General features: G+C 44.8%; 1 protein-coding gene across 4 annotated transcripts in view; it reads right to left on the reverse strand.

The window, feature by feature from the left end:
- The window catches only part of VEGFB (vascular endothelial growth factor B), a 62,642-nt gene that overhangs the window by 11,865 nt on the left and 23,658 nt on the right, over positions 1-27,119 (reverse strand). Inside the window, exons 1-5 of one of the 4 annotated variants that reach the window (XM_063944946.1) lie at positions 16,068-16,422; positions 15,677-15,799; positions 12,318-12,357; positions 7,721-7,917; positions 6,483-6,556 (exon numbers count right to left, since the gene is read on the reverse strand). In XM_063944946.1, coding sequence (XP_063801016.1) covers positions 6,483-6,556; positions 7,721-7,917; positions 12,318-12,357; positions 15,677-15,742 — 377 coding nt within the window. In that variant the 5' untranslated portion in view covers positions 15,743-15,799; positions 16,068-16,422. Of the gene's footprint in view, positions 1-6,482; positions 6,557-7,720; positions 7,918-12,317; positions 12,358-15,676; positions 16,423-27,119 lie in introns of those variants that run through there. The other 3 variants (XM_063944947.1, XM_063944945.1, XM_063944944.1) reach the window with 3 other exon arrangements.

Below are 27,119 nucleotides of genomic sequence, written 5' to 3' on the forward strand. Positions count from 1 at the left end.
GGCCGGCAAACCAATTAGTACCTGTCCAGGCGTCTCAAACACCGTCAGGGGCGTTAAAACGTCCTTTTACCTCAGTCGGTCGACACAGACACAGACACGGACACTGACTCCAGTGTCGACGGTGAAGAAACAAACGTATTTTCCTTTAGGGCCACACGTTACTTGTTAAGGGCAATGAAGGAGGTGTTACATATTTCTGATACTACAAGTACCACAAAAAAGGGTATTATGTGGAGTGTGAAAAAACTACCTGTAGTTTTTCCTGAATCAGATAAATTAAATGAAGTGTGTGATGATGCGTGGGTTTCCCCCGATAGAAAATTATTGGCGGTATACCCTTTCCTGCCAGAAGTTAGGGCGCGTTGGGAAACACCCCTTAGGGTGGATAAGGCGCTCACACGCTTATCAAAACAAGTGGCGGTACCGTCTCCAGATAGGGCCGCCCTCAAGGAGCCAGCTGATAGGAGGCTGGAAAATATCCTAAAAAGTATATACACACATACTGGTGTTATACTGCGACCAGCGATCGCCTCAGCCTGGATGTGCAGCGCTGGGGTGGCTTGGTCGGATTCCCTGACTGAAAATATTGATACCCTTGACAGGGACAGTATTTTATTGACTATAGAGCATTTAAAGGATGCATTTCTATATATGCGAGATGCACAGAGGGATATTTGCACTCTGGCATCAAGAGTAAGTGCGATGTCCATATCTGCCAGAAGTTGTTTATGGACACGACAGTGGTCAGGTGATGCAGATTCCAAACGGCACATGGAAGTATTGCCGTATAAAGGAGAAAAAGACAACGTCTTTTCAGCCTCAGTCCTTTCGTCCCCATAAGGGCAAGCGGGCAAAAGGCCAGTCATATCTGCCATGGGATAGAGGAAAGGGAAGAAGACTGCAGCAGGCAGCCCATTCCCAGAAACAGAAGCCCTCCACCGCTTCTGCCAAGTCCTCAGCATGACGCTGGGGCCGTACAAGCGGACTCAGGTGCGGTGGGGGGGGGTCGTCTCAAGAGTTTCAGCACGCAGTGGGCTCACTCGCAAGTGGACCCCTGGATCCTACAAGTAGTATCCCAGGGGTACAGATTGGAAATTCGAGACGTCTCCCCCTCGCAGGTTCCTGAAGTCTGCTTTACCAACGTCTCCCTCCGACAGGGAGGCAGTAGTGGAAACAATTCACAAGCTGTATTCCCAGCAGGTGATAATCAAAGTACCCCTCCTACAACAAGGAAAGGGGTATTATTCCACACTATATTGTGGTACTGAAGCCAGACGGCTCGGTGAGACCTATTCTAAATCTGAAATAGTTGAACACTTACATACAAAGGTTCAAATCAAGATGGAGTCACTCAGAGCAGTGATAGCGAACCAGGAAGAAGGGGACTATATGGTGTCCCGGGACATCAGGGATGCTTACCTCCATGTCCCAATTTGCCCTTCTCACCAAGGGTACCTCAGGTTCGTGGTACAGAACTGTCACTATCAGTTTCAGACGCTGCCGGTTGGATTGTCCACGGCACCCCGGGTCCTTACCAAGGTAATGGCCGAAATGATGATTCTTCTTCAAAGAAAATGGACGATCTCCTGATAGGGGCAAGGTCCAGAGAACAGTTGGAGGTCGGAGTAGCACTATCTCAAGTAGTTCTACGACAGCACGGGTGGATTCTAAATATTCCAAAACCGCAGCTGTTTCCGACGACACGTCTGCTGTTCCTAGGGATGATTCTGGACACAGTCCAGAAAAAGGTGTTTCTCCCGGAGAAGAAAGCCAGGGAGTTATCCGAGCTAGTCAGGAACCTCCTAAAACCAGGAAAAGTGTCAGTGCATCATTGCACAAGGGTCCTGGGAAAAATGGTGGCTTCTTACGAAGCGATTCCATTCGGTAGATTTCCCGTAAGAACTTTTCAGTGGGATCTGCTGGAAAAATGGTCCGGATCGCATCTTCAGATGCATCAGCGGATAACCCTGTCTCCAAGGACAAGGGTGTTTCTTCTGCGGTGGCTGCAGAGTGCTCATCTACTAAAGGGCCGCAGATTCGGCATTCAGGACTGGGTCCTGGTGACCACGGATGCCAGCCTGAGAGGCTGGGGAGCAGTCACACAGGGAAAAAATTTCCAGGGAGTGTGATCAAGTCTGGAGACTTCTCTCCACATAAATATACTGGAGCTAAGGGCAATTTACAATGTTCTAAGCTTAGCAAGACCTCTGCTTCAAGGTCAGCCGGTATTGATCCAGTGGGACAACATCACGGCAGTCGCCCACGTAAACAGACAGGGCGGCACAAGAAGCAGGAGGGCAATGGCAGAGACTGCAGGGATTCTTCGCTGGGCGAAAAATCATGTGATAGCACTGTCAGCAGTGTTCATTCCGGGAGTGGACAACTGGGAAGCAGACTTCCTCAGCAGGCACGACCTCCACCCGGGAGAGTGGGGACTTCATCGGGAAGTATTCCACATGATTGTGAACCGTTGGGAAAGACCAAAGGTGGACATGATGGCGTCCCGCCTGAACAAAAAACTGGACAGGTATTGCGCCAGGTCAAGAGACCCTCAAGCAATATCTGTGGACGTTCTGGTAACACCGTGGGTGTACCAGTCGGTGTATGTGTTCCCTCCTCTGCTTCTCATAACCAAGGTACTGAGAATTATAAGACGTAGAGGAGTAAGAACTATACTCGTGGCTCCGGATTGGCCAAGAAGGACGTGGCACCCGGAACTTCAAGAAATGCTCACAGAGGACTCATGGCCTCTGCCGCTAAGAAGGGACTTGCTTCAGCAAGTACCAGGTCTGTTCCAAGACTTACCGCGGCTGCGTTTGACGGCATGGCGGTGGAACGCCAGATCCTAAGGGAAAAAGGCATTCCGGAAGAGGTCATTCCTACCCTGGTCAAAGCCAGGAAGGAGGTGACCGCAAAACATTATCACCACATGTGGCGAAAATATGTTGCGTGGTGTGAGGCCAGGAAGGCCCCACGAAGAAATTTCAACTCGGTCGATTCCTGCAATTCCTGCAAACAGGAGTGTCTATGGGCCTCAAATTGGGGTCCATTAAGGTTCAAATTTCGGCCCTGTCAATTTTCTTCCAGAAAGAATTGGCTTCAGTTCCTGAAGTCCAGAAGTTTGTCAAGGGAGTATTGCATATACAACCCCCTTTTTGTGCCTCCAGTGGCACTGTGGGATCTCAACGTAGTTCTGGGATTCCTCAAATCACATTTTAAACCGCTCAAATCTGTGGATTTGAAATATCTCACATGAAAAGTGACCATGCTGTTGGCCCTGACCTCGGCCAGGCGAGTGTCAGAATTGGCGGCTTTGTCTCACAATAGCCATATCTGATTGTCCATTCGGACAGGGCAGAGCTGCGGACTCGTCCCCAGTTTCTTCCTAAGGTGGTGTCAGCGTTTCACCTGAACCAGCTTATTGTGGTACCTGCGGCTACTAGGGACTTGGAGGACTCCAAGTTGCTAGATGTTGTCAGGGCCCTGAAAATATAGGTTTCCAGGACGGCTGGAGTCAGGAAAACTGACTCGCTGTTATCCTGTATGCACCCAACAAACTGGGTGCTCTTGCTTCTAAGCAGACGATTGCTCGTTGGATTTGTAGCACATTTCAACTTGCACATTCTGTGGCAGGCCTGCCACAGCCTAAATCTGTCAAGGCCCATTCCACAAGGAAGGTGGGCTCATCCTGGGCGGCTGCCCGAGGGGTCTCGGCATTACAACTCTGCCGAGCAGCTACGTGGTCGGGGGAGAACACGTTTGTAAAATTCTACAAATTTGATACCCTGGCTAAAGAGGACCTGGAGTTCTCTCATTCGGTGCTGCAGAGTCATCCGCACTCTCCCGCCCGTTTGGGAGCTTTGGTATAATCCCCATGGTCCTGACGGAGTCCCCAGCATCCACTAGGACGTCAGAGAAAATAAGATTTTACTTACCGATAAATCTATTTCTCGTAGTCCGTAGTGGATGCTGGGCGCCCATCCCAAGTGCGGATTGTCTGCAATACTTGTACATAGTTATTGTTACAAAAATCGGGTTATTATTGTTGTGAGCCACCTTTTCAGAGGCTCCGCTGTTATCATGCTGTTAACTGGGTTCAGATCACAGGTTGTACAGTGTGATTGGTGTGGCTGGTATGAGTCTTACCCGGGATTCAAAATCCTTCCTTATTGTGTACGCTCGTCCGGGCACAGTATCCTAACTGAGGCTTGGAGGAGGGTCATAGGGGGAGGAGCCAGTGCACACCACCTGATCCTAAAGCTTTTACTTTTGTGCCCTGTCTCCTGTGGAGCCGCTATTCCCCATGGTCCTGACGGAGTCCCCAGCATCCACTACGGACTACGAGAAATAGATTTATCGGTAAGTAAAATCTTATTTTTCTATATATATATATATATATATATATATATAGTTCTCAATCATTACTTGCAGCTCCCTTAGAAATGTTCCTCCTTTTAAGGAGTCGCTTGGAAATTTCTATGAAAAGAACAACAAGGTGAGCACCGTAGTGCATTTAGAAGCAATAACATTTAATAGCAGCACCCATACACACTTTCATCAAAGTTGAAGAGGTTGATTCTGCTTTTCTTAAACTTTGATGTTAGATTATATGTGTGCTGCTGTTAAATCTTATTGCTTCTAAAACTCACTATGGTGTGCACCCTGTTGTTGTTGTTGTTGTTGTTGTTGGTGTGTGTGTGTGTGTGTGTGTGTGTGTGTGTGTGTGTGTGTGTATGTATATATACCGTATATACTCGAGTATAAGCCGACTTTTTCAGCACTTTTTTTTGTGCTGAAAAAGCCACCTCGGCTTATACTCGAGTCAGTGCAGGCAGAGGCAGAGCAGTGTGAAGGAGGGACATGGAGCGCACAGCGCGCGGCGCTCCTGTGTCCCTCCTGCATCTCCGGCGGCAGCAGCGGCGGTTCTATTACAGGAAATACCCGTTCGTGACCTCTGATCACGAACCGGCACTTCCTATAATAGACCCGCCGCGGCCGCCGAAGATGCAGGAGGGACACAGGAGAGCCGCGCACGCTGTGTGCTTCGTGTCCCTCCAGAAGACAGCGCGGGATCGACGGAGGGGTAAGTAACAGCACTGTGGGGCATACCTGGCACTTGGGGAGGGAACGTATCTGGCAGCACTGTGGGGGCATATCTGGCAGCACTGTGGGGGCATATCTGGCAGCACTGTGGGGGCATAACTGGCAGCACTGTGGGGGCATAACTGGCAGCACTGTGGGGGCATATCTGGCAGCACTGTGGGGGCATATCTGGCAGCACTGTGGGGGCATAACTGGCAGCACTGTGGGGGCATATCTGGCAGCACTGTGGGGGCATATCTGGCAGCACTGTGGGGGCATATCTGGCAGCACTGTGGGGGCATATCTGGCAGCACTGTGGGGGCATATCTGGCAGCACTGTGGGGGCATATCTGGCAGCACTGTGGGGGCATATCTGGCAGCACTGTGGGGGCATATCTGGCAGCACTGTGGGGGCATATCTGGCAGCACTGTGGGGGCATATCTGGCAGCACTGTGGGGGCATAACTGGCAGCACTGTGGGGGCATATCTGGCAGCACTGTGGGGGCATATCTGGCAGCACTGTGGGGGCATATCTGGCACTATGAGGGCATATCTGGCACTGAGGGCTGTGTACGGCTAGAGCTGCATTTCCCACCCTAGGCTTATACTCGAGTCAATAAGTTTTCCCAGGTTTTTGTGGTAGAATTAGGTGCCTCGGCTTATATTCGGGTCGACTTATACTCGAGTATATACGGTATATATATATATATATATATATAATGTAGCAGTACTGTGAGAAGTGATCAAAAGGGACTGCATAGTCATACAACCCTATAGGCTGCACGCTAAGACCAACAAGTACAACACAAGCCATTCATCATATTGGTATCATAATGTTGTTTTTACCCGTTATTTGTATGTACATGTTATATAAATTGGTGCAAATGGTGTAACACTTCTGGAACCCAACTGCATTGCATCTGTCCTTCCCAATTTCTCACTCAGCCAATCCTTTAGATCTCTGGGTAAAACCTACATCACTATCTCCCAAAGGCGGTTCTTTGGGTCTAAATTTTATTTTTTTAAATACTCTTTATTTGTTTATTAAAACCACCACAGCTGTATATAAGTCTAGGCCAATGAGTACAGTTCACAGACATATCTCAAACACACGGACGGATACACTTAGCGATCATTTACAAGTCATGGTTTTGCCTTGTAAGTGATTGCCCCTTTAAGAAAAAAAAGTCTGAGATCGTCCGGCATCCTGCACCTCTGACAAACTCTGACCCTATTACATATGCGCCAAAATGTTTATAACAATAGGATTTCTGTTTGGAATGTAAGTGGCACAATATTATTAATATTAGTAACATAGTACAACACCTGGTCAATCTTTAAGGTACATTGTTACCCGCATGTCTAGTTTTGGAGATGACCCATATTGTGTTTTATTTACCTGCATTCACACTTCATGTGCTGAGTAACAGAGATTTCGGTCAATTCAGGTTTGGGCAATTTTTTCTTATAAACCTGAAAAATAAGAATTTGTTTTGTGATGTATTATGCAGATCTTAGTCCTAAGGGTGTTAAATGTACATTATTACTGGCTCATATTCTCATACCCATTATGAAAAACAAGCACTGACTGCTCAGGGCCCAAAGCAAGGGAATATTATTATCTTTCCATTATGGTCAGCACTCCCTTTCTAATGGCTGCTGTGTTATGCCTCCAATCTCCATCAGTACCTTTTGAGAGCATTCAAATACACGAGTTCTAAATGGACAGCAGTTCATAAGCAATGTGTGTTATAAAACTATCTATTATTTATATACAGAATATTATGTTTACAGTATATAGCAATGCTACTGCCACCACAGTCAAAATATATGGGATACGGTTTACTAAGGAAAACCATTAGCTAAGAATTCCTTTTGAAAAGACAACGTTAAATATCCAGATATATGTCTTACAGATAGATCCCTGCTTCTAGTTTCTTAGTGACATTTGGGAAAAGTGGGGACTATTCCACCAGTTATCTTAGCCACAAGTAGAATTAACATTATTCAACTGATCATGTAGTAAGTATACAGTAGCCCTAATAACAAAATACAGTAAACCAAACTTGAAGGCATGACTAGAATAATATAAAAACTTCTTAGGTGTATATATCCAGGAATCCAGTGTCTGTCCCCTTGGTACAGGTTATAGGGGTTATTCAAGTCGGATTGCAGACTCTGCTAAAAAGAGTGTGACGTCACGTAGCCGCCCCAAAACAGTCCAGTCACACCTACGTTGGCCGGACCAATTCCCTGCAGCAACGTAACAGGGGTTGGGTACGAAATCCCGGCAGTGAGGATCCCGATGGTCAGGATGCCACCACCAGCATCCCAATAGTCAAAATCTGGATGGATCTTGGTAAGTATCTTAACCATACCCCTCAGCCTAACCCAAATGTTTGTTTTTGTGTGTGTGTGTGTGTGTGTGTGTGTGTGTGTGTGTGTGTGTGTGTGTGCGTGTGTGTGTGCCCGCAGCCTAACCCTAACCCTGCCCCTAGTGCCTAACCCCAATACTTACCATCGGGATTCTAACCTTCGGGATCCCACTGTCGGCATTCTGAACACATCCTCATTAGGGTTATCACCATAACAGAACATAACGATTGTGCAAAATGGAAGGGTTATTATCAAAATCACCTGCATATGGATGCTGCCGGTCTCCAAGGGAAAGCAACCCTGTGTTTCATCCAGGCAGCAGCCAGCGCAACGTTGGACCAACACACATGACGGCAAGAAGAAGTAGTCTGAGAACTGCGGAAACTCAGTGAGTAGATTAAGAAGGACCCAACGAGGCTGGCACTTACTGCGGTTATATATATCATCCCAGGAGCTCCCTGCAACACACACCACCACCACCGTTCTGTTATTGTTTCACATGGGCAAGTGTTCCCAAGACAAGATAAAACATGACATTTATAGTGTTGATCAAGTTATTACAGTAAAGCTTTGCAAAGTCATGTAGGAAGACAGATTGCTTGTTCTTAGCCAAAAAAAAACAAAAATAAAAATCCAGTTATCTTAAATTCTGAAATGAGAACCAATTTTAAGGACTTGTAAGAGGATTCTATTCTTCAGAACGGTCTACTGTAGCTCAGTGGTTCCCAAACTCAGGGGGAGATATATTAAAGAAGATAGTTCAGGGATGGACGCAGATTATACAGCAGCTGCCCCTGTGGACGCCAAAGCAGATAGAGTAATTGTTACTCACACTATGAGCCAGACCACGCTGGTGTGCCTTCTCCTGACTTTTACAGTGGCCCCTGGACCATGGACATTGGAAAGGGGAAGCACAGAGAGCTGAACTGAGAATGATAATATAGAGCATATGGGTATAAAAAGAAAGACCGGACGGTGTTTATTGTGCGGCTTGTGGACTGCCATGCTCTGGATCACATCCAAATTGCATCATGTATCATTATTTATTCTTATTGAGGGCAAAATCTCTAACTGCATCTTATGTGTGGTGGCTTGCAACTCTAGGCCTGTGTGAGAGATGAACACTGGCCTGCTCCTGGTCACTCTGGCCATTGAGGGCCAAGATTAAAACGTTTCAAAGTAGAAAGACCATATATTGTTGCACTACAAGTGCCAGCATGCACTGACAGTCTACAAATATTACATGCTTCCGCTTGTAGAGCTACTATACCAGCACCATCATGAACGTTGGTGAAAGTGTATACTTGCACTTATAGTCAGGGTCGGCTCTACCATTAGGCAGCTTTAGACAGCTGCCTAGGGTGTCATGATCTGGCGGGGCAGCCCTGAGTCTGCTTCTGACAAAATTAAGGATAACTCTGAAAGATGCATTCTTGTTATACTTAATGCAGATGGCAGCTGATGAACTTCTATGACATTCTGAGAAGCTACCTCCATTGGGTACAGGTGTGTGGTTTTGGGGGGAGGCGGAAGCCTTGGCTAGGGTGTCGAGAAACAGCCACAATAATGTCGTCAATATGAGCTGTTTATTTACTTTAAGGAGGAGAACATTTTTCTTATATTAATTATTGCTTACCCTTTGTGGCGGGTGGTCTTCAGTTTGCCGACTGTTGTGATCCCGGCGCACAGTATCCCAACACCCGGCATACCGACACCTTTTCTCCCTCCTGGGGTCCATGATCCCCCTGGAGGGAGAATAGATACGCGCGCCACCGTGCCCGCAAGTGGCTCATTTGCGCTCGCCCAGCTGTCGGTATGCCGGCGGTCGGGATTCCGGCGCCGGTATGCTGGTCACCGGGAGCCCGGCCGCCGGCATACCATACTACACCCCTTTGTGGCTGCATGAGATTAGAGCAATATTCCAGACTGCAATCACATTTATTTAATTAAACTAATCAGTAATATTGGTTATCAAACTGGCACTTGTCTACTTACAGCATACAGTACTTGCCTAATTTCCCAGATAAGATCCCCAATCCCAGTCATGACAAGAGTAATGGAGTTGATTATAACATACTTTTTTGCATTTTACATACGAATACCCTTACAATAACATACCTCCCGTCCCAACTGCAGTGTCCTGCTGGGAAGGGGGGGGGGGGGAGGGCTTAGGGGACAGTTGGGTGGTGAATAGATGCTTCTGATGAAGGACTGCTTAGTCCGAAAAGTTTTAGGCTGATGATCAAAACAACAGGTTATTGCAGCTGCCATCACGTTATCCTAAGGAGGATTTGGGGGAGATACACAACTAAGCAGTGATAAAAGTAGAGAAGTGAGCCAGTGGAGAAGTTGCCATGCCAACCAATCAGCATTGATGTTACATTTAGAATTTGCATACTATAAAAGTATACAGAGCAGCTGGTTGGTTGACGTGGGAAACTTCTCCACTTTTTTCACTGCTTAGTACATGTCCCGGGACTCTGGACCCCCATCCTGTATACCATCTGGGAGTGTAACTTTTTGGAGTCAGAGCACTTATGAACCCCTAACCACATGTATTTATAGTTCAATGCTTTTAATCTATTTTTTATTGTAAGTGTGATGTAAAAAACAAATTTTGTTCTACTGCTAGGCAATGCTGCCCTATGTCCCCCCTTCTTTTATCTTTGAGATATTAATCATCGTTATTGGGGAAGGAAATTGTGGATGCGCCTTAATGCTTGATGACATTATTGGCTTATTGAAATCAAAGAGGACAAGCTTCCAATAAAGGGATCGTATTTTTTACCTATCACACACGGAACTATTCTTTAGAGTAAGGGCTATTTATCTTGTTTATGTGATCGCGCCATTTTGAGAAATCTTTATTTACAGTATGATTTATGTACACTAAGGATGTATGTGAAGAATCCTTTTCTCATAGGCAGCATTACACAGCTATCATTATTTTTCTTGGTTTGGGTACGGAATCCCAGCAGCTGAGATCCCGGCGGTCAGAATTCAGACGCCAGAATGCCGGCAGCGGGGTGAGCGCTAGAAAGTCCCTGTGGGCTCGGTGGCTCGCCACAGGTTTTATTTCCACTCTATGGGTGTTGTGGACACCCACAAGCGGGAATAGCCCTGGCACAGCTGTCGGCATTTTCGGTTCCCGGGATCTCTGTGTTGGTATTCTGACCGGTGGGATCCTGACCGCCGGGATATTAACTACATCCCCTTTCCTCGTATATACAATATATAGAAGTCACCTGTCTTAGTAGCTAAATTGAAAACGGTCAGGTGTCCTTATTCTGCAGCTTTGTTTAGATGCGGACTGCTCTACTTACTCTGTTGAAAGCATTGGAGCCATCTCTGTTGCAGTATTTTAAATCCTTGCCCAATCATCCCTCGCAACATCCCAATTTCAGTGGGACAGTGACTATTTGAGGTTTCTGTCCCACTGTAACAATGAGGACTGCATTGTCCCGATTGCTGGGGAGCTAAAAGTTTACAGGAAGGGGACCACCACCAGACAAGAGGCAGTTGGCAAGCCCCTGGGTGTGTGGCTACACCTCTTGCCACAAGATGCAGACCTCTAACATTGGGAGATATGCACAATGATACCCCTTTCACACCAAACATCTGACTCAGGATTTTGCCAGGGCAACCCGGGTCTTAGCTTGGTGTGAAAGGGACTATATGGGTTCAGTGCCCTGGGAATTTGACCCAGGTAGTCTTCAGTTGAAAGTGCACTAATTAGGGTGGCCAATCCCGGGATCGAGATCAGCGGGATCCCGGGAATTAGCGCCAAAAATGTCAGGGATTCAATCCCGGGATTGGAAGCTCTAATCCCGGGGATTGAGGGATCAGCATTGCATCAGAGGTCACTCTGTGCCGTCACACGCTACTGGGAGCCAACGGGAGAGAGCAGTTGAAGCGTTCCACCAGCCCCACCCCCACGGTGTATGGTGAGTTATGTGTGTGGGGCGGCCACACAGGGAAATGCCAATCCCGAGGATTCTGGGAATCCCAGGATTGGCCATTTTTCAATCCTGATATCCGGAACTGAAAAAATGGCCCGGGATTGGCCTCCCTAGCACTAATTCATGCTAAAAGTAGCAGAGAGCCGGATCACCAGGGCATGGAGATGATGTCATCTCCAAGCTCCGGCAAAGGGATGACCCAGTAATAACCCAGGTCCAGCCTGCAGTGTGAACACGGTTTCAAGCAACTGTGACACAGCCTGAAACTGTGTTCAATAACCCAGGGTGAACCTAGATTTTTAGTGAAAGGGGTATAAATGTAATTTATTTATTTTGAAATCTTATACTGGTCCAAGGCTCTCAGGAATATTAGGTTCCCAGTGAGTGGTCTTCAGCAAGTACAGTGTAAGAAGCCACTTCCTATACATTCAACAATAAAGTGGTGTCAGAAAACAAATCACTAATTAAAACAATCCAAGGACGGACAGGAAATACTCAAGTCATCATTTTGCCTCAATGAGGACATTTTTTAAAAGCACTAGAAAGACCTTTATTTCCCCCCTAACATCTGTCCCTACATGCCACAGATAACAGTATGTGACTGATGAATGCTTTATCATCATTAAAGTGACAGATGGTTGTGTATCACAGTACCAGATAACTGAAAGTGTTAAAGTGACAGCAGTGTGTGTATTACAGTGACAGATATCTGTACACTATCTGTGTATATAACATGACAGATAAGTGGAAGCAGAAATAACGATGGTTCTCCTGCCCAATTATTGCTACCAATGCAGCTTCATGCCCTACACCCTTATTTCAACCCTTACTGGAAGGTATAATGAAGATAAAGTACTGTCAGATGTATGTTATAAAACATAAAGTCATGCATATATTACCTTCTAATTTCTGGGCCTGTGGAGTTTGAGACACTGAGAGCTGCAAAAAGAAGAAACACAATAGGGTTCTAATTAGGTTAAAAACAGACACTTTAGAACTTAATACAGATAGTACACATATCATTATTCTCTTACGCCACTTAGTCATTTTTTAAATGTATTTATCCTACCATTGTCTGTCTCTTAGTGGCCTCTTTATACCCTCTCAACCCTCACCTTCCCCCACAGTCTCTTCCCTGTATCTGATACCCTTTCCTCTATAAACAACATAGGACTTTTCCCCTATTACAGATATGATCTTAACACATAGTAGCCAGACTGTCTGCAAAAATGTCACTTTGTACACAACAAATCTGCCCTCTGATCCATCACACAGAATCTGTGGTACGTGGATGTAGTGATCACTGACGATGTTGTAGTGACATAAAAGACTGATGTGATTTACTAATGAGGTTCAACCACAACAAGTCACAGCAGAACCATGAATGTGGCAATTTATTTTTAATGTGCTGCAAAGCTATTCAGAGATGTACGAGAGTGCTTATTAGGGAGTGGAGTCAGAGGTCATCAATGCATAACTGTTATATTTTATTGCAAACTTTCAACTTCCTTTGCCGAGCTAATTCTCCATTAATTTTATGTTGTGAAGATTAAAAATATAACATATATAAATATATAGATAGTGTATAAACAGCTTTAGGTCCTCTTAGTGGCACATTCAATTAGTCGTAGGATTTATTATGTGGCTGCAGCTCAGAGCTATTAAATCACTTGCCCACTTCCACGTGGGGTAAGGCCGCAGCAAACAAGTACTAACCCATTGCTCCTGGGGTAAGTGCCCAGAGCTATGGAATTACCCCGCGCAGTGAGCCCCATAAATATGTGATATATTCTGCCAATTAACTGAATATATATAACATATATTCAGTTAATGGGCAGAATATATCAGGAAGAAAGCCAGAAGGAAAAAATGATAAATGACTGTCACAGTGATTTTGTCATATACACAGAACCTGACACCAAGCATTGCTGCCTACCGTTACTACAACGGGCAGTGCCAAAAACAATGCAGGGAAACAGGAGTCAACTGTTTGCAAAGATATGGATATAATTAACTACAGATTACACAGTGTGTAGAATACAGTCATATACTGTAGGATCTGTGAAATTCTAACAAAAATATAAAAATGAGCGGAATAACATAAGCCTAACAAAATGATAGAACACAATGTAAAAAATTTACAAATAGTTACAGCCTCAAGTCTTGTGGGGTTAACTTGAGTGGGCAGTGGTGGTGATCGCTACCTTGTCATCCAGAGATATGGAGGTGTCTTGTAGAATACTAGGGGCATAATCAAGAATGCAGCTTCTGTTATGCAGCAACGTGCGGTGAAGTGAGGCAGAGCCTATCCTTGCATTCTAATATACGCCGGGGTTTTGACTATATAAAGTATATTAAAAATACAAAGAATATATTAGAAATATCTTCTTTGTTTTATTCTAATCAATTTTATAGTCAAAACTCTGGAGTAAAAAGTCTATGGAGGTGAGGCTGTCTATGGCAGGTGAGGCAGTCAATGGCAGGTGAGGCCGTCTATGGCAGGTGAGGCAGAGTGTGGAATCTCTCTTCCCTGGAACGGTGAAGCAAAGTGAATTTTGTTGGTTTTATTGTGACAGTTTGGCTACTGTGCAAATAATCCATATTGCCACCATTATTCATAATGTATACAGGTATTGGACCTACTTACTATCTGGAATCATAATGGTTGGCAGCGGCACTACAGTTTTTTCTGGACAAGGTGTTTATTCATACGTTGAAGCACCATGCCTTATATATAAAGTATTTCAAAATGACTCCTTTTGTAACTAACTCCTCCATAATCTGCTGAGGTGATAGATAACATTTTACACCAAATGCAGAATGAAGTGAATAATTTGCAGGACAGTTTTGGTCATTTTACGCCTCATAGTCTTTGCCAGTGATAGCACTAAATGACCCAATATATAATGTAATACATAGCATAAAACAGTGCCGACATGCAATGAAGATACTCGATACAGCTCTTCCCATCAATGCCTCAGCCACTGATCACATAGGGTTATTTGCTGCATGTTTGGCAAGAAAACAAAAAAGCGTTGCTTCTGGCTTTTATCCAGTCATGGCGGCAAGCAAGGAAAACACATGGAAGACAGTTTTAAAAAGGACATTTGTACAACAAGGGCTTTGGAGCCCCCAAGAACTTCCTGTCCTGGATAATTTTCTGGCCCCTTAAAAAACAACAATGCTAGCCAATTGGCCTTTATAATCCCACTGTTTGCATATTATATAACTACCCCATACAGCACCTCCTACTTCAGTACAGTCCCTGTATTCCTTCATGTTAGTTCATTTGTACATTCCCTATACATTCCTCCTGACATTTTTAATGACCAAAGAATGAAGACCTACATTTTTTTCTAGTAAAAACACTTTTTTTTCGTCAGTTCTAAGACTTTGGATACATGTATCATAAAACACATTGAGCCACTATACCCAACAAGGCACCACAATGCTGTAGGTCAGGTAATAATGCACAAGGCCATTGTGATTATAAGTACAGGAGCCAGACACTTAAGGCGGTATTCAGTTCATTTCACTCCTTTCCACACCTGTTCTGTTTCTGCTGACAGTTTGCTACCGCCGGGGTAGTGAGGGCGCCCAACCCTTTACGCAGCTAAACCTGATTACTATGGGCGTGATATGCGCGATAACGGGGATCACTTGGGCGTGATATATCATTTGAATACCACCCTTAGAATCCAGTGGAAGTGGCTAACCAACATAACAAAATGGGACAATTTGTAAGGAAGGAGGAATTTGGACCTTAAGACTTTTCCTTGAGAGAAGGGACAAGCAGAAGGGACAGGTTAAGTTTCCAATATCCAGAATGCTTGGGACCAGAAGTATTTTGGATATCAGATTTTTCCTTATTTTGGAATAATTGCATACTATAATGAGATATCCTGGGGATGGGACCAAAGTGACCACAGAATGCATTTATGTTTCATATACACCTTATACATACAGCCTGATGGTCATTTTATACAATATTTTTTATAATTTGGTGCATTAAACAAAGACCATCAGAAAGCAAAGGTGTCATTATCTCGGTATGTGCTCAATGTTACATATTACAGAATTTTGGATATGGGAGACTAAGTCTGTATTACTATAACCCTTATAAGTTTATGTATAACTAATTTCTAAGATGCTTAATTAGCCCATGAAACTTCTCCCTCTAACTTCTACTTGTGATCTATTATACACACTGCTTGTAATGTCATTTTTTATTCCATTAGACCGCTTGCATAACACTTACCGGAGTCAGGATGCAGTGCAGGAAAACAGATAGCCACATCAGAGAACTGGCAAGCACACAGTCCATCGTGTAGAGAAGAATATCCAGGGTTCTAGGGGCTGTCCTTTGAAGCCAATCCTAAATCTTACAAGGCAATTGTAGGGGTCAGTCAGAGAGAGGTTTTAATATGCAGATTCATTCACATGCAGAGTCCTGAATAGAGAGAGAAGGTAAGAGTAGAGAGGGAGGACAGAAAGATGAGGGAGGAGGGTGAGACTGACTCTCAGAGAGGGAAACAGGGAAATAGTTATTTAGTTCCAAAGGGTTACCGCTATCCAGCCACCCCCAGCCTAAGCAAACTTTCACAAAGCAAACAGAACATTCTTTCCCCCCCAAAAAATGACAAATTTACCAGGATTTGCTTGTGTCAATTAAGAATGTGTGTGAATTGACCCTGTCTCCTTTCTTTGCAGCCTCTCTCATTATGTTCCCTTCTGTCTCCCGCTGTATCCTTTACTTTTCCTCCCCTTCTGTCTCTATTCTCCCTTCTGTCTCTGTACTGTCTCTATCTGATTATTTGTTCTAATCAGGACACCAGGGACCCTGACTCTTCACACAGCAAGGTAGGAGAGATAGACAGATAAGCTGGGAATGGGGAGGTGGATGTGAGTGAGGGAAAGAACAGGTTAGAGACAGAGATGAAACAAGAGGGATAGGTGCTGCGTAGATGATCGTGGGCAGGGAAAGCAGGGCACTCACAGCCAGTCTCTGCTGCCAGACAGTATGGTTAGGGAGCACAGCACATTCTCACTATGCTGGCCATTGTATGTGTGTGTGTGTTCTTATGTAAAGAGAGTTACTCCTAGTGTACACGGCTCATTGTTATTTGTTTGTGGAGCATTGTGTGTGTCCTGTCTGACTCATATTCAGTGTATGTGTGGAAGTGCTCTGGGTAAAACTACAGTAACATGTGCTATTAGCCATGTGTGATTTGTTTTAAGTAGGTTTTGTATTACTTGACCTGTACATGGGTACAGAATAGATTCATGTTCTCTTAAGTAGAAGCCAAGAATACATAAAGATTTAATATCCTCAATTTTAGTGGAACTCTCCACCTGGGAATTATTTCCTACTGAAACATTATTTCCACTTAGTGCCAGTTATTGTGTTACTTTATTATTATTATTATTATTATTATTATTATTATTATTATTATTATTATTATTATTATCCTATATTATTATCCCTATATGGCGCCACAGGGGATCAGCAGCACCCACTTACAGAATGAGACAAAGTATGCTCACAGGTGGTGATATTAGTGGTTGGACAAATCGGGGTCATTGGATGCAAATCCATTTCTCTGTGGAAAAAAGATGCATTTTCATAACGCACATGTATCATTCTTACCAACTTCGAATGTTTCCCCTCCGGGAAGGTTTGCAGTGGGGCAACCACTTTATGGGCTGTGGCCGGGCACTCTCAGCATTAGGCTCTGCAGAGCAAAGATGACTCTGAGAATTGCAACATTGCGCCCACATCCCGCCCATTTCACCAGGAAGTGAGCAGGATGTAGTAGGTTGATCTACTCTTCCAAGAGTCCATGGGACTTCTATACAAATCAGGGAGTAGACAAGTATGATATATATACCTAAATGTGTATGTCTACATCCATAGTAATATTTTTTATGTATCTCTGATTTTCACTTCCTAATGCCTGGAAAAATAAAATGAGGACAGGCAGAGGACTGCCAGTGATGTCATGTGAATAAGAGTCACTACTGTGTGTTGTAACGTAAATAAAGGGCACTACTATGTGGTGTAATATGAGTCAGGGAACTACATACAGGGGTACATTTACTAACATTCGTAATTTCCGAAAATAGGTCAAAGTTCAATCACGAATGACATCGACAGTGTAAAACTGCAACTTTTTGAATTTATTACGATGGATTTACTAAGCTGTCGTATTCGTGTTTTTCTTTTCTTCCGATGTCGATGTCATTCGTTTTTTTTTACCTAATTTTACGGCAGTGATTAGCAAAACACTGCCGTTTTTTTTTACAATCAATCTCGGCCGGATCTGTGTGATCCGTGCTGGGGTTCTTTTTTTTTTTTTTTTTTAATTAAACAATGTAAAATCCCCCAAAAAAATGCGTGGGGTCCCCCCTCCTAAGCATAACCAGCCTCGGGCTCTTTGAGCCGATCCTGGTTGCAGAAATATGGGGAAAAAAATGACAGGGGTTCCCCCATATTTAAGCAACCAGCATCGGGCTCTGCGCCTGGTCCTGGTCCCAAAAATACGGGGGACAAAAAGAGTAGGGGTCCCCCGTATTTTTAAAACCAGCACCGGGCTCCACTAGCTGGACAGATAATGCCACAGCCGGGGGTCACTTTTATATAGTGCCCTGCGGCCGTGGCATCAAAAATCCAACTAGTCACCCCTGGCCGGGGTACCCTGGGGGAGTGGGAACCCCTTCAATCAAGGGGTCCCCCCCCCCAGCCACCCAAGGGCCAGGGGTGAAGCCCGAGGCTGTCCCCCCCCATCCAATGGGCTGCGGATGGGAGGGCTGATAGCCTTTGTTGTAAAATAAAAGATATTGTTTTTAGTAGCAGTACTACAAGTCCCAGCAAGCCTCCCCCGCATGCTGGTACTTGGAGAACCACAAGTACCAGCATGCGGCGGAAAAACGGGCCCGCTGGTACCTGTAGTACTACCACTAAAAAAATACCCAAAAAAACACAAGACACACACACCGTGAAAGTATAATTTTATTACATACATACACACATACATACATACTTACCTTATGTTCCCACGCAGGTCGGTCCTCTTCTCCAGTAGAATCCAAGGGGTACCTGTTGAATAAATTCTACTCACGAGATCCAGGGGTCCAGGCTCCTCGGCAAATCCAGGGATAATCCACGTACTTGAATAAAACAAAAAACGGTTGCCCGACCACGAACTGAAAGGTGACCCATGTTTGCACATGGGTCACCTTCCCACGAATGCCAGAAACCCACTTTGCCTTCTGGCTAAGTGGGTTTCTTCAGCCAATCAGGGAGTGCCACGTTGTAGCACTCTCCTGATCAGCTGTGTGCTGCTGTCCTCACTGACAGGCAGCACGCGGCAGTGTTACAATGTAGCGCCTATGCGCTACATTGTAACCAATGATGGGAACTTTCTGCTCAGCGGTGACGTCACTTTAGGTCAACCGCAGGGCAGAAAGTTCCCATCATTGGTTACAATGTAGCGCATAGGCGCTACATTGTAACACTGCCGTGTGCCGCCTGTCAGTGAGGACAGGAGCACACAGCTGATCAGGAGAGTGCTACAACGTGGCACTCCCTGATTGGCTGAAGAAACCCACTTAGCCAGAAGGCAAAGTGGGTTTCTGGCATTCGTGGAAAGGTGACCCATGTGCAAACATGGGTCACCTTTCAGTTCGTGGTCGGGCAACCGTTTTTTTTGTTTTATTCAAGTACGTGGATTATCCCTGGATTTGCCGAGGAGCCTGGACCCCTGGATCTCGTGAGTAGAATTTATTCAACAGGTACCCCTGGGATTCTACTGGAGAAGAGGACCGACCTGCGTGGGAACTTAAGGTAAGTATGTATGTATGTGTGTATGTATGTAATAAAATTATACTTTCACGGTGTGTGTGTCTTGTGTTTTTTTGGGTATTTTTTTAGTGGTAGTACTACAGGTACCAGCGGGCCCGTTTTTCCGCCGCATGCTGGTACTTGTGGTTCTCCAAGTACCAGCATGCGGGGGAGGCTTGCTGGGACTTGTAGTACTGCTACTAAAAACAATATCTTTTATTTTACAACAAAGGCTATAAGCCCTCCCATCCGCAGCCCATTGGATGGGGGGGGGACAGCCTCGGGCTTCACCCCTGGCCCTTGGGTGGCTGGGGGGGGGGGACCCCTTGATTGAAGGGGTTCCCACTCCCCCAGGATACCCCGGCCAGGGGTGACTAGTTGGATTTTTGATGCCACGGCCGCAGGGCGCTGTATAAAAGTGACCCCCGGCTGTGGCATTATCTGTCCAGCTAGTGGAGCCCGGTGCTGGTTTTAAAAATACGGGGGACCCCTACTCTTTTTGTCCCCCGTATTTTTGGGACCAGGATCAGGCGCAGAGCCCGATGCTGGTTGCTTAAATATGGGGGAACCCCTGTCATTTTTTTCACCATATTTCTGCAACCAGGATCGGCTCAAAGAGCCCGAGGCTGGTTATGCTTAGGAGGGGGGACCCCACGCAATTTTTTTATAAAAAATAAGCACTTTCCCACCCCTTCCCACTGATATACATGCACGGATCTCATGGATCCGTGCATGCCTATCCAATCACGAATAAAAAAAAAAGTTCTGTTTTTTTTTAGCACTTTTTTACGAGTTGAAATTTTTCACGGCAGTGTTTGTTCTTTTTTGGCTTTGCACTTCTTAGTAAATGACCGAGATTCATACTTAAACAGCCGCGTTTTGACCGATGGTGTATTCATTCGTAATTTTTTACCTGAACTTGCAAAAAATTACGAATGCCCTCATCACTGCCGTGATTAGTGTTTAGTAAATGACCGAGATTAACCGAGATGACACTTTGAAGAAAAAACGGCATCTCGGTCAAAATCGGGAGCTTAGTAAATATACCCCACAGTGTAATGTGAACATAATTTGAATTGGGGGTACTGTTGTGTGACCACGCCCTACCTTGTGAGACCACACCCATTTTTTTTGCAACCAGCAGTATGCAAAAACCCTTGCCCTGGCTCCACCTTATGGGAGGGTGGGGTACATGGTGGGGGAAATGAGTTCGACCACCTCTTCAGGACCACTTTAAGCTCCGGGTGCATCGGCTCGCTACTAGACCAATGGAGCAAAGATCCCTCTCACATCAATTAGTTGTAGTATATAATCCACTCAGCCAAATCTAAGTAAACACATCAGGGCTCATTGTGAGTTTGGATCAAACCAAAAAACAAGAAGATGTGCACCTGGACAAACTATGTTGCCACACAAGAGGTACAAATACATTTTGTAAGCATGCAGGGTAATTACTGGCTGATTTCCCATGTAGCCCACACATGCTGGCCAGCTTTATTTTTACACTGCATTCTAGATTTCAATTTTGTCCGTCACACATCTAACACTCTCTGCATGTTACATCTGACCTGTCCCTACAATGCAGCATGGCTTTGCATAGGTGCAATATTACTTGCTTTTTCTGCTTTACTTCCAACTCTGAGTCAGCCTCATTAACAGGAGGGCCCAAGGGCTAGCATAGTGGCTTGATTTAAAGTTGCACATAATGAAATTTGCACGCTGTTAAGAGGTATGCACAGTGGTGCACTGATAAAGTGTACAAAATGCATATAAAGTATTTGCAATTGTAACACACTTGCCTACCCTGTCGGAATGTGTATTTGTAGTGTTTACCCTTCTAGCATCTGGGCAATAGTGATTTAAATCACATCGGCCCACCTCCAGGACTTCACGGGTGGGGGGGGGGGGAGGTTCCAAAAGTATGAGTTGCATGAATCTTTAACTTATATAAACTTTCTAGGAAGACTGTAATAGAACTGGCCCCCCTCCAGTTATTCAGGGCCACAGGGAGGTGGTAAAAATAGTAAGTGCTGGCACCGTGCTGCACAATGTCCCCCACAGTAGCTAACCTGGACCTTTCCAATTATCTTAGGACTGGGTAATTCGTACCCACTCCCCTCTCTTTGCGCGTCTGGTAATAGTGACAACATAGAGCAAGTGCAGTCCAATAAGGCCATGCATACTCAAACCCGGCACCTCCTGTCAATTTGAATTACACAGAACTTGAAATTAATTATTTACCAGAACTAAACTTTGCATCTATGCAGACCGTGTAGAAGTAACGTAACTGATGATCATTGTCACATCATGTGCTACAAACACATCTATATACTAGATATATGGTGGATGCAGAGGTGCCAAGAGGTGGTGGGACAAGTACAGATTTTAGTGGAATACTTAGCATTATTTGGAGGGGATGAGGCCAGAGGTTATTGATACTTATGATTGCTTTGGACATACCTCTCATTAAAAAAAAAATACTTTTAGAAGCATACAGTGTAAAAATGTTTGAAATGAAAATAAGACACTTCTACCTATCAATACACATCTATATGCTAGATATATGGTGGATACAGACGTGACAAGAGGGGTGTGGGAGTGGGACAAGTATAGATTACCTGGGTCCGTGCCAGCTTTAGAGGTGGAGCAACAGCCCCAGGGGTAATTCCAAGTTGATCGCAGCAGGTATTTTTTTAGCAGTTGGGCAAAACCATGTGCACTGCAGGGGAGGCAGATATAACACGTGCAGAGAGAGTTAGATTTGGGTGTGGTGTGTTCAATCTGCAATCTAATTTGCAGTGTAAAAATAAAGCAGCCAGTATTTACCCTGCACAGAAATAAAATAACCCACCCAAATCTAACTCTCTCTGCACATGTTATATCTGCCCCCCCCTGCAGTGCACATGGTTTTGCCCAACTGCTAAGAAAATTCCTGCTGCGATCAACTTGGAATTACCCCCCCCAGTTCATTGTTTCACAGGGAATTGTATGGAGTGGGACATAGCCACACCTCCATATTTAGCCATGCCTCCTCTAGTACTGGGGGGGTAAATGTATGAAGCAGTGATAAGAGAGGAGAAGTGAGCCACTGGAGAAGTTGCCCTTGGCAACCATTTAGCAATGAAGTAACATTTATAATTTTCATACTATACAATTGTACGGAGCAGCTGTTTGGTTGCCATGGGCAACTTCTCCACTGGCTCACTTCTCCACTCTTATCACTGCTTCATACATTTACCCCTGGGACCCTTGTGAGTTGTGATGTCTCGACAGCCCAGGGTGCACACATTATATTATGCATGCAGCTCAAAAGTGTTCACATGGATCTTATCAGTGGCGTCACAAGGGTGGTGCGGGGGGTGCGGACCACTCCCGGGTGTCGCCCGCCAAGGGGTGACACCAAAATGCCGGCTCCTGCACAGTGACAGGAGCTGAGTGCTGCACTGTTATATTATGTGCAGCACTCAGCTCCTGTCACTGTGTAGGAGCCAGCACTGCAGGGACAGCACCCCTGGGAGTCAGCCCTCACCTCCCACACCCCCCAGTGACAAAAAAAACGGGTGTTGGGACGTGAAGCCCCTCACCTTCCCGCAAAGCCCCGACCCCTTTTCGTGCCTTCAATGGGCTAAAAACAGGTGCCGCCCGCGAAGCCCCGCCCCTCTATTTAAGCCCCACCCATTCCTGCAAAGCCCGTCCGCTTTTTCCTCGCTGCCGCACCGGGTGTTACAAAGGTGAGTGACGCCTCTGGATCTTATGCAAATTATTTCTCTTAAAGAGGACTAGACTACAGCTGGATCAAAAGCTAGGCAATCAAGATTCAATCAAAAAAGATTACTTATCAACTTGTCCATAAGAATAATGCATGTGTTATGTACAGGTTATTCTCAACCAGTATATTATCAATGGGAGGCAATCATGAGACCGCTTGTCGGGATCCCGGCGGTCACAGTGCCGACGCTGGAATCCCAACAGGCAGTGAAATGCGACACCCATAGAGGGAGAATAGATCCTGTAGCGACCGCAGCTAGCCACCGTGCTCACAGCGAGCCCGCAAGGGGCTTTTTTATAGCGCCCGCCTCACTGCCAGATGGATCCGGTCTGAAGATCGACAGTGTCTAGGTCGACAATGTTTAGGTCGACCACTATAGGTCGACAGTCACTAGGTCGACATGGATGGAATGTCGACAGGGTTTCTAGGTCGACAGGTCTAAAGGTCGACATGAGTTTTTCACATTATTTTTTTGGGGGGATTTTTTTATACTTAACGATCCACGTGGACTACGATTGGAACGGTAAAGTGTGCCGAGCGAAGCGGTAGTGGAGCAAAGGCACCATGCCCGAAGCATGTCGAGCGAAGCGAGCCATGTGAGGGGACGCGGTGCACTAATTTGGGATCCCGGTCACTTCACGAAGAAAACGACACAAAAAAAAAAAAAATCCTCATGTCGACCTTTAGACCTGTCGACCTAGCACATGTCGACCTAGAAACCCTGTCGACTTTCCATCCATGTCGACCTAGTGACCTATAGTGGTCGACCTAAACATTGTCGACCTAGACACTGTCGATAAAACGAACCACATCCCTGCCGGCATACTGGTGGCCAGGATCCTGCTGTCAGGATCCTGACAGCCGGGATCCCATCTGCCGGTAATAGATATGTATTCCATTATCAACAGGTAATAGCATGGCAGGACCATACCTGAATTGTTCTGCCCCATTCCACACAATGACACAAAGATCCAACACCTAGAAGCATTTTTAACCCTAGAGGTACATTATACATTAACAGACTGATTTTACCATTTTTGTTAGATTTTTTTCTGTTGTTGCTTGTAAATATATCAAAGAAAATGCTCTTTTATCCTTTTCTTGATATATAGGGGTTTCTTCTTTTGATAAGTTGGAAAAAAAAAAAGTATTAGAGGTGTGGTAAAAAAACAGCTGGGGATTTTCAGTAGAGGCCCACATGTTCCGTCTCACGCTTTTTGTGGAGCCCCCTCTGTAGTGGAGCAGTTTCTCATAAGCATTCAGGAGAGCTGCATAATGCTACAATATGAACTGAACCCTGCGTGCCGCCCTCCTGGGTGTAGACTGCATTTGATGAAGTACTTAACTCTTTAATTTCAAGGCTGCCCCGTTTAAATGGAATACTTAGCATTATTTGGAGGGGATGAGGCCAGCGGTTATTGATACTTATGATTGCTTTGGACATACCTCTCATAAAAAAAAAAAAAAATGACTTTTCAAACCATTCAAGAGTGTAAAAAAAAATGTTGAAATGGAAATAAGACACTTTTAGCAATCACTAAACTACGTGTTGTTCATCCTTATCTGCCCATATCCTTTTATTCCTTTTGTGATCCCCCCTTTTTATTATATAACCATGAAATCATAGAAAATAAATGTTAATATCATACATAGGGGGTAATTCCGAGTTGTTCGCTCGGTAAATTTCTTCGCATCGCAGCGATTTTCCGCTTAGTGCGCATGCGCAATGTCCGCACTGCGACTGCGCCAAGTAAATTTGCTATGCAGTTAGGAATTTTACTCACGGTTTTTTCTTCGTTCTGGTGATCGTAATGTGATTGACAGGAAGTGGGTGTTTCTGGGCGGAAACTGGCCGTTTTATGGGAGTGTGTGAAAAAACGCTACAGTTTCTGGGAAAAACGCGGGAGTGGCTGGAGAAACGGAGGAGTGTCTGGGCAAACGCTGGGTGTGTTTGTGACGTCAAACCAGGAACGACAAGCACTGAACTGATCGCACTGGCAGAGTAAGTTTCGAGTTACTCAGAAACTGCACAGAGATGTCTTATCGCAATATTGCGAATCTTTCGTTCGCAATTTTAAGAAGCTAAGATTCACTCCCAGTAGGCGGCGGCTTAGCGTGTGCAAAGCTGCTAAAAGCAGCTTGCGAGCGAACAACCCCCATAGCTAGGTCTATTTTAAAAAGCTTTAGCAAAACAAAAAAATTATTTTTGAAATTTTGTGTACAGACTAGCAAAAGACTAACTCATCTTGGGCGGCATGTACTAAAGGGAAAATTTGGTCAAAACTCAGAAAATGCAGTTTTCGGAGGTTTACCAACATTTCTTATATGTACAAAGCTCCAGAAAGCAAAACATACAGGAGCTGGTACAAAATAGGCAACGTCATCTATTGCATATAGGGGCAGATGTATTAAGCTTGGAGAAGTGATAAAGAAGTTATAAGTGGACGGTGATAACGCACCAGCTGATTGGCTGCTGCGTTATCACCTTCCACTTATCACTGCTTTATTACTTCTCCAGGCTTAATACCATCTGTCTCATAGACTGATAAAAGCTAACGGGCTTCTTTACGCCAAGTGCCGAGTCCAGGCTTTCTGTTGGGAGATGGAGATTTCCTGGTCTCCTGGTCAGAGCTGCGGCAGCTAGCTTAGGTGAACCTAAGGTCATACAGCCGGCTGATGGTGTCGCAGGTGATCCAACGATCCTAGGACGCAGCACGGATCACTAATGTAAGCAGGAGGCATTTACTTAGATCACACACCTCCTGCTTTATTACCATACTAGCGCAGAAGAAGCAGTGACGCACTCTCCAACTACATCTGAATCAGTCCACTGATATCTAGTGTCAGATTATAAAGGTTAGTAAAATATTTAAGAAAATATATATATATATATATATATATATATATATATTAGTCCGCCACAGTAGCGGCACTCCAAGCCCTCAAGGGCTTGGAGTGTTGCTACTGTGGTGGACAATATGGATGAAATTTGTGCGGGCAAACAGCTAAGTAATATTGATGAGAGGGAGTGCCGGACCTTTGAAGGATACATATATATATATATATATATATATATATATATATATATACACACACAGTATTATCATCCCTAACGGAAGCACTGATGCTACTTTGTTGAATGAGCGGATATAGTAAGAGCAGTGCGTCAGCACAGTGAGTACGATTTCGCAGGTGAATGTGACAATTGTTTTCATATTCGCGGTCACAAAGGAGAGGAATAAAAGAAAAGTTGTAAGAAGTGTGATCCGGATGTGTGTGTGCAAGGTCACGTCAGCACATTCACAATTAATAGCATCTGTCTGACATCTGTGCCCTTACTCATTGTTAGAAGATATTCCTTTGTGGTTTAAGATTAAAGCATTTACCACCCAAACAGCATACTGCAGGCACGCTGTTTTGTACTTTACTGATGCACAGAAGATATAGCTGCCCTAGAATAATGCTGAACGGCAACAAGACTTAAAAAGATGTAAGACAGCTATTTCCTTTACTTGCCCTTATATTAAATGTTTTATAGTTCAAAGCAAGTTCTTCCCTTACAATAATAAAACCAAAACAAACTATTTGTGATATATGTGATGCCGGCCTCAGCAATGGGAACATACTGTATATTTCCCAATGTCTTGCAGTGTGCCAATTACCCGGAGCTCACCCAGAACAGTGGGAGTGACTCAGAGGCAGACGCTACTGAGTAGTGGCTGCGGGATTATGCTAATGGTACAGCAGAGGGGGATGTTTATTGAGCAGCTATACACATTCCATACTTCATACATATTTAAACACTCCACAGATCTATTCCCTGTACACTATATTGCGCAACCTTTACAGCCGAGTTTCCACTGCACTTCTCACTTACCCATCTTCCAATATTAGTATTCAATATTCACCATCACACACATATTCCATCTCAGTTATATGCACCTCTTTCCATTTACTTATCCATAACTAGTACAGAGCTTGCTTTGCAACTAATACTACCTTCTACAGCATCTAGCACATTTCTCCTGGATCTCCAAACTGCTACCATGCTTCCTTATCCACAATCCATAGACTAAGACTGCATCCACCATC

The sequence above is a fragment of the Pseudophryne corroboree genome, chromosome 11 (assembly GCF_028390025.1).
Source record: "Pseudophryne corroboree isolate aPseCor3 chromosome 11, aPseCor3.hap2, whole genome shotgun sequence".
In the NCBI taxonomy this organism is placed as follows: Eukaryota; Metazoa; Chordata; class Amphibia; order Anura; family Myobatrachidae; genus Pseudophryne; species Pseudophryne corroboree.